This window comes from Octopus bimaculoides, chromosome 23 (assembly GCF_046866305.1).
Source record: "Octopus bimaculoides isolate indiv1 chromosome 23, ASM4686630v1, whole genome shotgun sequence".
Taxonomy (NCBI): Eukaryota; Metazoa; Mollusca; class Cephalopoda; order Octopoda; family Octopodidae; genus Octopus; species Octopus bimaculoides.
The window spans coordinates 19749549-19762302 of record NC_142950.1 but is presented as its reverse complement, the minus strand read 5'-3'; the positions used below and the strand labels follow the sequence as shown (position 1 = coordinate 19762302).

Sequence of the window (12754 nt, the reverse complement as noted above, 5' to 3'; positions counted from 1 at the left end):
TGGTGTGAAGTATGGGCTACAACAAATATTCTGCTCAATACTGCAGATTTACTTGTTACTTGCTTGATCTTAACCAGTTGAAAATGTCTCTTAGTGGCTGATGGTACATGCAGTTCTGATCACTTGTGGAGGAGCATCATAGCCATGTGTTGAGAGGAATTCTTTTAGTTCTGAATAACTCACCTCTGGAAGCATGAATGTTTTGTTCATCATTCTTAAACAATCTTTATTCAGAGACTTTCTGAGCAAGATGGGCTACTAAACTTGAATAAAATTCTAACTGGGTCCCACCTGCATGGTCATGTGCATTTTATCTTGATATGAGATTGCCATGTTGTACACATGTGGTTGTGATGCATGTGCCTGGTGTAACCTTATCAGACGGGTAGTCATGATAGGTATATTGGGCTTCGTATATTTGTACCCCAGTGTGACTTTGATGACATGCATTGTTCTCTCACTCAATAATAATAATAATTGTTTCAAATTTTGGCTCAAGGCCAGCAACTTTTAGGGGATGATGTGAACATAACTGATGCGTTATTTTATCAACCTTGAAAGAATGAAAGGCAAAATCAACCTTGACAGAATTTGAATTAAAAAATTAAATACAAAAATTGTTCAAAACTCATTTACATATAATTGTTTTTATGGAACTCTGAAAGACTTCTTGTAAAACCCTATGATTCTGGGAAGCTCAGGTTATGAAGGGCTATGTAAAGAATCTTTTGCTGGTTTGAGCAAGATCAGAGAATGTCTCTTGATTTGATCTCATTGGGTAAAGGTTATTAAAAGGGTAGCAAAGAAATGTGTGTTTGTGTTTATTTGTATGGGGGTGTGTGTGTATGTGTGTGTATGATTAATGTACATTAATTTAAGGAAATGAAATTACTTACTACAAAATTTGTGTTCATCAGAACCATCAACACAATCATGATGGGCATCACATTCCCACTTGCCCTCAATGCAGCTTCCATCTTTACATTGAAAGAATCCTTCTTTGCAGGCTGAAGATATAAAACAAAAAAGAATACAACACAAATAATATACACCAAGCATGGTGGCATGGTTAACACAGTCCCTCAAACAGTTAATGTGGTCCCTCTTATGGTGAACATGGTCTATCAAATGGTGTTTAACTCTATCCCTTCACAATCCAAATGATTCCTTATTTGGGTTCTAGGAACATTTGCCACAGAAAAACAGACAGTAGAAAAACTTGTAGGAAATTCTCCCATATAGCAAATTAAGCCATAAAATAATTTCGCTGTATAGATAATCTTGAAGATATGGCAGGCAACGTGGTTTAGAGAAATAGCAGCTCTGAAAAAAATTGCTTTTTATATCATCATCATAGTTTAATGTCCACTTTCCATGCTGGCATGGGTTGGAAGGTTTGACTGAAGACTGGCAAGCCAGAAGGCTGTGCCAGGCTCCAACCTGATCTGGCAATGTTCCTACAGCTGGATGCCCTTCCTAAAGCCAACCACTCCAAGAGTGTAGTAGGTGCTTTTTACGTGCCACCAGCACGGGGGTCAGTCAGGCATTGACTACACTCAAATCGTGCTTTTTACATGCCACTGGCACTGGCTTTGGCCATGCTTGAATGATGCTTTAAAAGTACCCTTCAATTGTCAGGCAATATGCTGTGCTTTTTATATATATGTTCTTATATTTCTGTTTTAGATTTAATTGTGTTTTTGTTTTCTTTTTGTTCTTTGTAAATGTTATATTTATTTTGCATTATTTTTTACTTCAGCAGATTTTTTTTTTTTCAAAACATTATCATCTTTTAGATTGCTCTATTTTGCACCCCCACCCTGTAGACTTGCCACAATAATACAATATATAGGTTGGTTGAAGCAATTATATACCAAAGGAGCAATTCATCTTATTTTTTTTTGGGGGGGGGGGGATTGTCATGTGGCAAAATTCCCTATGCAGTGAACTTTCCTATGGCAAAAGTTCCTATGCAGCGAACTTTTCTACAGCAAAATTTCTTATGCGGCAAACTTTCCGATGGACAAAACTCCTGAGGCAAAAATGTTTGCAGCAAACTTTCTGGATATACCTTATTTGATCTCACTATCTCACTGCATGACCTAATGACCAAGAGTCTTCTTATTTCTTTATTGTCCACAAGGGGCTAAACATAGAGGGGACAAACAAAGACAGACAATTACATCGACCCCAGGGCGTAACTGGTACTTAATTTATCGACCCTGAAAGGATGAAAGGCAAAGTTGACCTCGGCGGAATTTGAACTCAGAACGTAACGGCAGACGAAATACCGCTAAGCATTTTGCCCGGTGTGCTAACGTTTCTGCCAGCTCGCCGCCCTGAGACCAAGAGTCTTCTACCAGAGCTACCACCCTAAAAAGTAATAATTCTTTCTAATTTTGGTACAAGTAAAGGGGACAAATTGATTACTTCAATCCCTGTGTGTAACTAGTCCTTTATTTTATCAGCTCCAGATGGATGATAGGCAAAGTTGATTCTGGCAGAATTTGAACTTGGAACTTAGCGAGTGGGAAGAAATGCCATTTAGCATTTCGTCTGATGTGCTAATGGTCCTACTAGCTCCCTGCCTTAAAAATGATAGTGATTCAGCCAGCTCCATGCCTTAAAAATGATAATGACTGTAGCCAGCTACCTGCCTTAAAAATGATAACAATAATAATAATAGCCTGAAATATTAGGGGAGGAGGCTAATCAATTATATTGATCCCTGTGCTCAAGTGGTACATATTCCATTAACCCTGACAGACTGAAAAGCACTTGTGGTGGTGCCATGTAAAAGCACCCATGCTACACCATGTAAAAGCACCTGTACAATGCCATGTAAAAGCGCCTGTGTGATGTCTTGTAAAGACGCCCGTCTGGTGTCACATAAAAGTGCCTGTGTTGTGCCACATAAAAGCACCCAGCACACTTTGTAAAGTAGTTGGTGTTAGGAAGGGCATCCAGCCATAGAAACCATGCCAAATCAGACTGGAGTCTGGTGCAGCTCCCCAGCTTTGGTCAAACCATCCAACCAATGCCAGCATGGACAACAGATGTTAAATCATGATGAATATATATAGAATATAAACTCTTTTAGGCTTAGCTTGATCTGACAGAAAAGCACTAGGAAATAATAAAAATTAATTAATATTAATTAAAACTTACTGCAATTAGCCTCATCTGAACCATCTTTACATTCTTTGATGGAGTCACAAACCCAAAAGGATAGAATACAGCTGTTGTTGTTTAAACACTTGAACTCGTTCTCTTTACACTCAACTAAAACAACAATAAAAAAATAAAAGAAAAACATAAATAACAAGAGAAAATAAAAGGTAAAAACATTAATACATGTGTGTGTAGGGTATTTATGGGTATGCAGGTATTTTGAAAATACCACATAAAGTCTTGCGAGCCTTTTATGTGTTACTGGCACAACTATGATTTCACATGTCCACAACTATAATTTCACGGCCTGATGTGTTTTCACAAGCACAGCAAACTGCCAAAGGTTTTGATTATTGGTCATCACCTTTGAGAGAGCCAACACCAAAAAATCATGCTTCACCACCTTGGCCCATGTCTTCCTGGGTCTACCTCTTCTACAGGTTCTCTCTTCAGTTAGGGATCAGCACTTCTTTACACAGCTGCCCTCATCCATATGCATCACATGACCATGCTAGCACAGTCTTCTCTCTTGCACACCACCTCTGATGCCTCTTATGCCCGAATTTTCTCTCAAGATGCTTATACTCTGTTGTACATATACTGACATTGCACATCCAGTGAAGCATACTAACTTCATTTCTTTCAAGTCTTTGCAAGTCCTCTGCAGTCATAGCCCACATTTCACTGCTGTGTAGCATGGCTGTCTGCACACAGGCATCATACAATCTGCCTTTCACTCTGAGGGAGAGGCCCTGTATTACCAACAAAGGCAGATGTTCTCTGAACTTTGCCCAGCTACCCTCTTATTCTAACAGCTACCCTCTCAGAGCATCCATCTCTACTACTGACTTGGTCACTCAGATAACAGAAGCTATCAGCAACTTCTAAATATTTCCACTGGATTTTGATGGAGTCTATTTTCTGTACATTTCTAGTGTTTATTGTACCTGTACATCTACCACACACACAATATGAGTTGAATTTTTCAGATTAAAATTTACAGCCAAAGGAGATTGGTCGATTTATACACTGACTTTAGAGAACAATTCCATGTGAAATGCAGCAGAATTTCAAAAGGTTGTGACACTGTTTGAATGTTTACACAACTATGCTGACTTATACACCAGAAAATATGCTAAAAATGCTCCTAAAGTACATTAACATCTTTTGTTACCATGTTTCTGTTGAAAATTGGTCTCAAGTGAGTTACAGAACACATAGATTGAGAGAGTCATATAATGTTGAACATCCTAGACTGAATCCAAAAGAAAAGTATCTGGCTGAGAAGTGAGGACTGACTTGTCACAAATTGCTTTTAGCAGGGCACACTTAGCTATAAGCATTAGGATTTTGTTCTGGGGCCAAGAACACTATCTTCCCTTGTTCCTATCAGTCTCAGAAGTTTTGAAAAAAAGAAAAGTTGGGACACGAGTGCTTTCTCTAACCCACTGAATATATTTGATTATTAATAGAGAAAGAGACAGGAGGAGAAATATCATCATCATTTAACGTCCGTTTTCCATGGTGGCATGGGTTAGATGGTTTGACTGGAGCTGGTAAGGCTGCACCTGACTCCACTGTTCTGGTATAGTTTCTATGACTGAATGGCCTTCTTAATGCCAACCACTTTGCAGTATGTACTGCGTGCTTTTTATGTGGCACAAGCATATATATATATATATATATATATATATATATATATAAGAGAGAGAGAGAGAGAGAGAGAGAGAGAGAGAGAGAGAGAGAGAGAGAGAGAGAGAAAGAAAGACAGAAAAAGATTAAAGCAGTTTTTCCAGAATTTACCTTCTGAACAATTCTGTTCATCTTCACCGCCAGGACACTCAGTTTTGCCATTACAACGGTTCTCAGACATTAGACATCGGTTACTGGATGTGCAGGCAAACATACCCTCAGAGCAGTGGAAACCTGTTATTTAGAAAGAGAAAGTTGGAGTCTTTTTTAAGAAGCAGGGTGTCAAGAAAAGTTTTTAAAAAAACAAACTATATTTTATATAACAGGGTGCGAAACAATAGCAATTAAAAAGAAAGCCATCAGTAATTAATCAAGGATAACATTAATGAGGGAAGTCAACTCACTGCATGATTTTCCATCTGGCATCAGTGTGAAACCATCTTGACATGTACAGTATGGATGACCATGGGGATCAACATTACATGTATCATGACAGCCAAACTTGTTCTGGTAACAAGGATTCTGGGTACAATCATCTGTGTCATTGGCCACAGCAATGATACCCATGGGCTGTCGTGCAATACGATTCCTCATCCAAGTTATACCGGAACCATCATGTTTATTGACTCGGAGGACAGCTTTGAGAACCCAGTCTGTCCAGTAAATGAAATCTCCATAGACAGCCAGAGCAAATGGATGACGAGGGACAGCATTAACAATGTCCTGAAATACAACACATAACACAAAAATAAAAAACAACATAAAAATTGAGAACTGAAGTCAGCAAACATAATTCACATTTTAACACTTTGGCCATCCTAAATATCAGGCTTTTTTGTCTTGTTGCTTTCGTGGATTCCTATGATTGTTACCAATCCATTTCCATTATTACGAATTTGAATTGAGAGCTTGACTCATAGGGAATCTTTCATTTGTAGATTACGCAACCACGGATGCTACTCCTATGGGTGCATTGCAGTTACTCACATGATAGAGCTTGGTGACTCTGACCATTGATCTTCTAGGGTTCCTCTGCTCAGCATCAATGAAAGAAGCACCATTGGCTCGACTGAGCTATTCCACTACCTCTTCATAATCTGCCATGCAGCAGTCCCATGACTTCACCGTATTCCTGGCAGGGTGGCTGAACAGGTACTGTGCGTTGCCAAAGGGCAGTCTGTAACTGTGCAAGGCACATCAGGTATTTTCAAATTACCTGCAAACCCATACATCACATGATGCACAAGACATATTTTGCTGGCATCCATGCGTTGTATATGATAAACATTCTCAATTGTTTTTCAACCACCAGAATAACTTTGGATTTAGGAAAGGAAAACTTTATATTACTCAGAACATATGGAACAAGATCTGCCTAAGTGTGGATGTTTAGAACAAACTTTTGAAAATGATTTGAACAGGCAAAGGTTTAGAATTCAAGAAACTAGGTAACTTTTACAGTTAGAAGGAATCAGTTTAGTCCATGGGGCAGTTTCAAGAAGATTCTATAAGTAGTTTGGTAAATTTCGTTAGTAGAGTAATGGCAGAGTGGGTAAACTATTCCACTTTGCAAAACCCATGGTTTTGAGTTTGATACCAGTGTCAGCCACACCACTACAGCAATATATGTTAGTGATCCATAAGATTGTTGTTGTTCTTTAGCTAACCCAGATGGAGCAAACCTATTCTAGTCATGACCATTTATTTTTCTTTTTTAAGGTAGAGTATATTTCTTACTATATTATCTAATGTATCATTCCAGGTTTCAAGATGATAGGGCATCAAGTGAGGAATATTTTGCTGCTATTTCTACCACATCATACATACTATTTCTGACACATGCAGAGGCTCTTTTCTTACTTCATGTGTGTGCACACACACACACACACACACACACACACATATATATATACATATATATATATATACATACTAGCTGACATACCCGGTAATTCCCAGGAAAGTGGGGCTTATCCCTTTGTTCCGTTCTCATAATTGTTTCACTAATCCAATAACAATACAAAGTATGTAGCCTTTAAAACAGTTTTTGTGCATTTACAAAGAATACCGAAATGTCTTACACAGGATCTTGTTTTTAGGAATTCCCAATAATTTATGAATGCCCAAATTGTAAAGTCACTTATGTAATAACATGAAATTAGTTACCCGATAGTAAGAATTCAAATAAAGTAGCCCCGAAAAGGGGTTTAATGCATTCCCAGAGTATATAGAACATAGGAGGAAATACTAATAAGGTATGTATACTAAAAGCGTGAAGCATGTTACGTAATAACAGGCTAATCAGATATGAGATAATAACAATTCAAAGTAAATAACTCTGAAAAAAGTGTTTGTGCATTCGCAGAGAATATTACCCTCAATGGCACTAGTGCTGGTATATTCGTGAATAAGTCACTAACTGAAATGAGTGGATCTATTGTTTAGGAAAATACTATTTACTTGTTTAAGAGTTGTACTGGATAAACTGCAAAAATAAATCTAACTGTTCAAATACTAAGAAATAAGCATACTCAATTTGATTTAAACCAAATAATTTAGGAAAATGCATGGGTTATTTCCCTTGGATGTTAAAATAAAATGTATTAATTATATATAAGGATCCCTTCCAGGGGCTCTATTATCAGTTTTTCAACAATCTGAGTATGCCATGAGGTTTCCAGACATGAGTTCTACTCACATGTCAAGTTTCATCAAAATTGATAAAATGATATAGAAGGAGTTAGCTAACAATGCCACAAGCACACCCACAGACAGAATTTCCCACATATGTAGTTGATATGCACACTTACATGTGTGTGTGTGTGTGTGTGTGAATAAGCATTATAGGTAGATAATATTCAAGTATTTTGGCGTTAGGAAGGGCATCCAGCCACAGAAACTAAACCAAAACAGACTAGAGCTTGGTGTAGCTCTCTGGATTACCAGCTCCAGTTAAACTGTCTTACCTACATGAGCATGAAAAACGGATGCTAAATGATGATGGTGATGATGAGTGGTAGTAGTAGTAGTAGAAATTAGTTGTAGTAAGACAGACAAATGGAAAAAATATTTTTAGCAACTTACTCTGCGGTCGGTTCCATCCAGGTTGCATCTCTCGATTTTGTCCAAGCGAGCATCGGCCCAGAACAGTTTCTGAGCCTTATGGTCAATAGCAAGAGCATTGGGCATATGGATCCGTGTGGTGATAATATAGTGGACATCATAGCCTCCGAGATAAGCTCGCTGTATACTGGGACTTTTGATATTCCAGTTGGTCCAGTACATCCGACTGTTGAGAACAACATCAACAACATTATTATCAATTTTACAATTGGCATTTTACTTTTTTTTCTCTTTACACACAATTTTTTATCTTTTTGTTTTAACCTTTTACTTGTCTCAGTTATTGAACTGCAGCCATGCTGTAGCACTGCTCAGAAGAGTTTAGTTGAACAAATCAACCCCAGGACATTATTTTTTTTAATAAGTCTGGAACTTATCCAGTCTCTTTTGCCAAACTGCTAAGTTACTGGGATGTAAACAGATCAATACCAGTTGTCAAGTAGTATACTGTTCCATTGTTGATAGAATCAACATGAAAAAGTACTTCATCCAAAAGGGGATAAATATCACTTAATAAAAAGAGGATTTAAAATGTGAGCCGGTATAAGATTCATTCTTTGATAGTAAGAGCCTGCACCATTACACAGCATGTTCTATAATTACTGTACTATGAGTGGCTGTGTGGTAAGTAGCTTGCTTACAAACCACATGGTTCAGGGTTCATTCCCACTGTGTGGCACCTTGGGCAAGTGTCTTCTACTGTAGCCTCGGGCCGACCAAAGCCTTGTGAGTGGATTTGGTAGATGGAAACTGAAAGAAGCCCTTCGTATATATGTATATATATATATATATATATATATATATATATATATATATATATATATATATATATGTGTGTGTACATGTTTGTCCCCCCAACATCGTTTGACAACCAATGCTGGTGTGTTTACATCCCCGTAACTTAGCGGTTTGGCAAAAGAGACCGATAGAATAAGTACTAGGCTTACAAAGAATAAATTCTGGGGTCGATTTGCTTGACTAAAGGCAGTGCTCCAGCATGAACACAGTCAAATGACTGAAACAAGTAAAAGAGTATCCAATTACTGTACTATCTGAGTATCAAATTTAGAGTAGCTTACATTTAAATCCTGTGTTTATGAAGTGATATATATATATACAAAGGTGCATGGTTTAGTGGTTAATGTATTCAGCTAAGGAGTAAAAGTTTGTCAGTTCAATTCCCGGCAGCATGTTGTATCCTTGAGCAAGACACTTTATTTCATGTTGCTCCAGCCCACACAGCTTGCGAAAACGAGTAGTACATGTATTTCAAAGGGTCAGCCTTGTTACATTCTGTGTCATGCTGAATATCCAAGAACTATGATATGGCTACAAATGTCGATGGAGTGCTCAACCACTTGCACGTTAATTTCATGAGCAGGCTGTTCCGTTGATTGGATCAATGAAACATTCATCAATGTAACTGACAGAGTACTAGTTATAATATGAGTGTGTGTGTGTGTGCAAATAGATTTTTTTGAAGAGAGAAGAGTTACTACTTACGATTCGCAGCTGTTGATCACAATGGCTCGGAGATAATCTTCTTTTGATAATTCTAAGATGATTTCTGGTTTCGGATTTACCACTGTGTCATTGACATTAAGACGACTAATGGAGCTGTGAGTGTGGCTTGTCCAGTATAGGTGGTCAAGCTCAGAACTGTAAGCTAAATCTTCAGCAGAACCAATATCTAAAATTAACAGACATACATTTATGATTAATGATTTCATTCAGAAATTAATGGGAACGTTCATAGCCTAGTGGTGAGAGAGTTGGAGCTCACTATCGTAAGATAGTGGGTTTGGTTTCTGAACTGGGTAGTGGGTTTTCCTTAAGCAAGTTACCTCTTTTCTCATTGTTCCAGTCTTTCATCATCCTTAGATGTCATCTGCTCTCAGCAGGTTCAACATCAAGGATCACCATTTGGCTCTTTTCTCAGCCATTCTTACACATTCACCATATGACTGTTTAGTCCAGACATCCTTTGTGATATCATACTAGTTTGTTCTACAAGTCTTCCTTGTGAGTGTTTGCTATTTATCTTTCGTTCTCGTAACAACTTTTGTATATCTTGTGCTCTTTAGTATGTGAGCAAAATAACTTTAGCTTCCTTTCTTTAATAGTTGACAGTAGCGATCTTTTTAGTATTTGTTAGTTGTAGTACTTCTTCATCAGTTTTATGTTTTGTTCAAGATATTCAATAAGTCCACATTTCAAAAGCATTTAGTTTGTCAGATAAAGTTTTTGTCAAAGTCCATGTTTCTACACCAGATGATAGTATGGACCACATGTAACATTTGCACAATCTTTTTCTTGTGTCTATATGTATATTCTTTCATGTTAAAATGTTTCACATGTTTTCAAATGTTTTCTTTACAATTTCTTTACTTGGCTAAAAAATGAGTACCAACTGAGTGCTGGTGATAGCCCTCTTTCCCTTTAGCTATCATATCCTGGGTCTGCAGCATCAAGTTAGATAGGGTTGTGATGGTGTATATGTTCACCTGGTGATTTCAGAGGCACCTATAGCAATTAGTGAAAGCATGGTACATGCTACCACGTCATAATTACTTGTGATCCAGATTTATCATATGGCATATAATTAATGATCTTGAATCAATGTTCTAGAAATTAAATACCTGTCTTTTTTTATTATCGCTTCATTTTGGGGTTGGTTTCTACAGCCTGTTGCCCTTCCTAACTCCTTTACAAATTGTACTGGATGCATTTTATTGCAGCACCAGCACTAGAGAGGTAGTCATGTTCTCAACTTAAAAAAAAAAATCTTCCTGACCCTAACATGCTGCTTGCTCACAAGCTCCTTTTACAGAGTGCCCTGGATAGATTAACAATAACACCAACGCCAGAGAAGTTAATGTGTATCCCATAACATTACAGAGTTCTCAGTAGCCTATAATATATATTTTACACTCTAGACAAACACACACATTACACTATATAATATATATATTATATACTACACTCATAAATATATATAGTCTCTACTCTCTAATATATATATATATATATATATATATATATATATATATATATATATATATATATATATATATATTAAGTAACAGAATGACTCAAGGTCTGAGAGTTTTGTGCACTGGTACTTATAAGTACCAGCACATGAAACACTCTTATTTCTGCTAAATATTGATAAAATTATACATATAGTCATATTTTGAGTTCTATTTTTCCTGTTTGCATCACCATATATATATATATATAAGGCAAAATGGGTGCCCAGAATTAGACAGGCTTGGAGAAGAAGGGTGTGGAAGCTTAAAGACCCTGCAAACGGACAGAGACTTAGAGACAAGTTACTTGAAGCATTTAACGAAATAGAAGGGGATATAGCATCATACAACGTGGAAGACAATTGGAGATTTCTGCGGGACAACCTGTTGAAAGCCACCGACCAGATTTGTGGGTGGTGTAAGGTCCCCTCCCAACCCAGAGTAACGTGGTGGTGGAACAAGGAGGTAGACAGGGCTATTAGACAAAAGAAACAAGCTTGGAAGGACTGGAAGAACGGTGGTAGCAGGGAATTGTACCAATGTGCCAGAAGGGAGGCTAGGCGACAGGTTTATTTAGCCAGAGGGGAAGCAGATAAGGAAAGATTTGCCAATGTTCTGCGCCGTGAGGACCAAAGACTCGAGGTATTTCGTGTTGCAAGACAGTGTAGGAGAGAGAATAGTGATGTTGTAGGAGAGAAATGTGTTCGCATGGATGATGGTACGCTTGCATTAAATGAGGATGCAAAGAAAGAGGTCTGGAGATGCCACTACGATAGACTGCTTAATAAAGAGAATGAATGGGAGAAAGAGAGCCTGCCTTATGTCGACCCAATAGAGGGACCAGCTATCCGAGTTGATAGTACCAGGGTAGATAAAGCAATTAAGAGTATGAAGACCGGGAAAGCCCCCGGCCCATCAGGAATCACTGCAGAGATGCTCAAAACATCTGGCAGTGTTGGCTATAGCCTAGTCACCCGTATTACGAACCAGGTGATACACGAAGGAGTCATACCCTATGACTGGTGTAGCAGCATCATAGTCAACTGCTACAAAGGTAAAGGGGACGCTTTAGATACAAATAATTACAGAGGCATCAAGCTGTTAGATCAGGTTATGAAAGTTACAGAGAGGGTCATAGCCCAACTAATTAGGGAGCGAATCAATTTAGATGAGATGCAGTTTGGGTTCGTGCCAGGTAAAAGCACTACTGATGCCTTATTTCTAGTGAGACAGTTGCAAGAGAAATACCTAGCCAAGGATAAACCTCTGTACCTGGCTTTCGTTGACATGGAGAAAGCCTTTGACAGGGTCCCCCGATCCCTTATCTGGTGGTCAATGAGGAAACTTGGGATAGAAGAATGGCTAGTGAGAGCTGTGCGAGCCATGTACAGAGATGCGGCCAGTAAGGTGAGGGTTGGAAATGAGTACAGCAATGAATTCCGGGTAGAGGTAGGGGTCCACCAAGGTTCCGTCCTCAGCCCCCTATTATTTACCATAGTCCTCCAGGCAATCACAGAGGAGTTCAAGACAGGTTGCCCCTGGGAGCTCCTCTATGCTGATGACCTTGCCCTAATTGCGGAGTCACTATCAGAACTAGAGGAGAAGTTTCAGGTGTGGAAGCAAGGTCTAGAATTGAAGGGCCTTAGAGTCAACCTAGCTAAAACCAAAATCCTAATAAGTAGGAAGGTAGATAAAACTCAAACCCCTTCAGGTAGATGGCCCTGCTCAGTATGTAGAAA

The 12754-nt window shown here is 38.3% G+C and overlaps 1 protein-coding gene across 4 annotated transcripts in view; it reads right to left on the bottom strand.

The window, feature by feature from the left end:
* Nucleotides 1-12754, bottom strand: part of LOC106879043 (prolow-density lipoprotein receptor-related protein 1) — a 315430-nt gene that overhangs the window by 82116 nt on the left and 220560 nt on the right. For all 4 annotated transcript variants that reach the window (XM_089340178.1, XM_089340176.1, XM_089340175.1 and 1 more), the window contains 6 exons: nt 9490-9676; nt 7948-8152; nt 5268-5586; nt 4975-5097; nt 3169-3282; nt 897-1007 (listed from right to left, as the gene is read on the bottom strand). In XM_089340178.1, the coding sequence (XP_089196304.1) occupies nt 897-1007; nt 3169-3282; nt 4975-5097; nt 5268-5586; nt 7948-8152; nt 9490-9676 (1059 nt within the window). The remainder of the gene's footprint in view (nt 1-896; nt 1008-3168; nt 3283-4974; nt 5098-5267; nt 5587-7947; nt 8153-9489; nt 9677-12754) is intronic.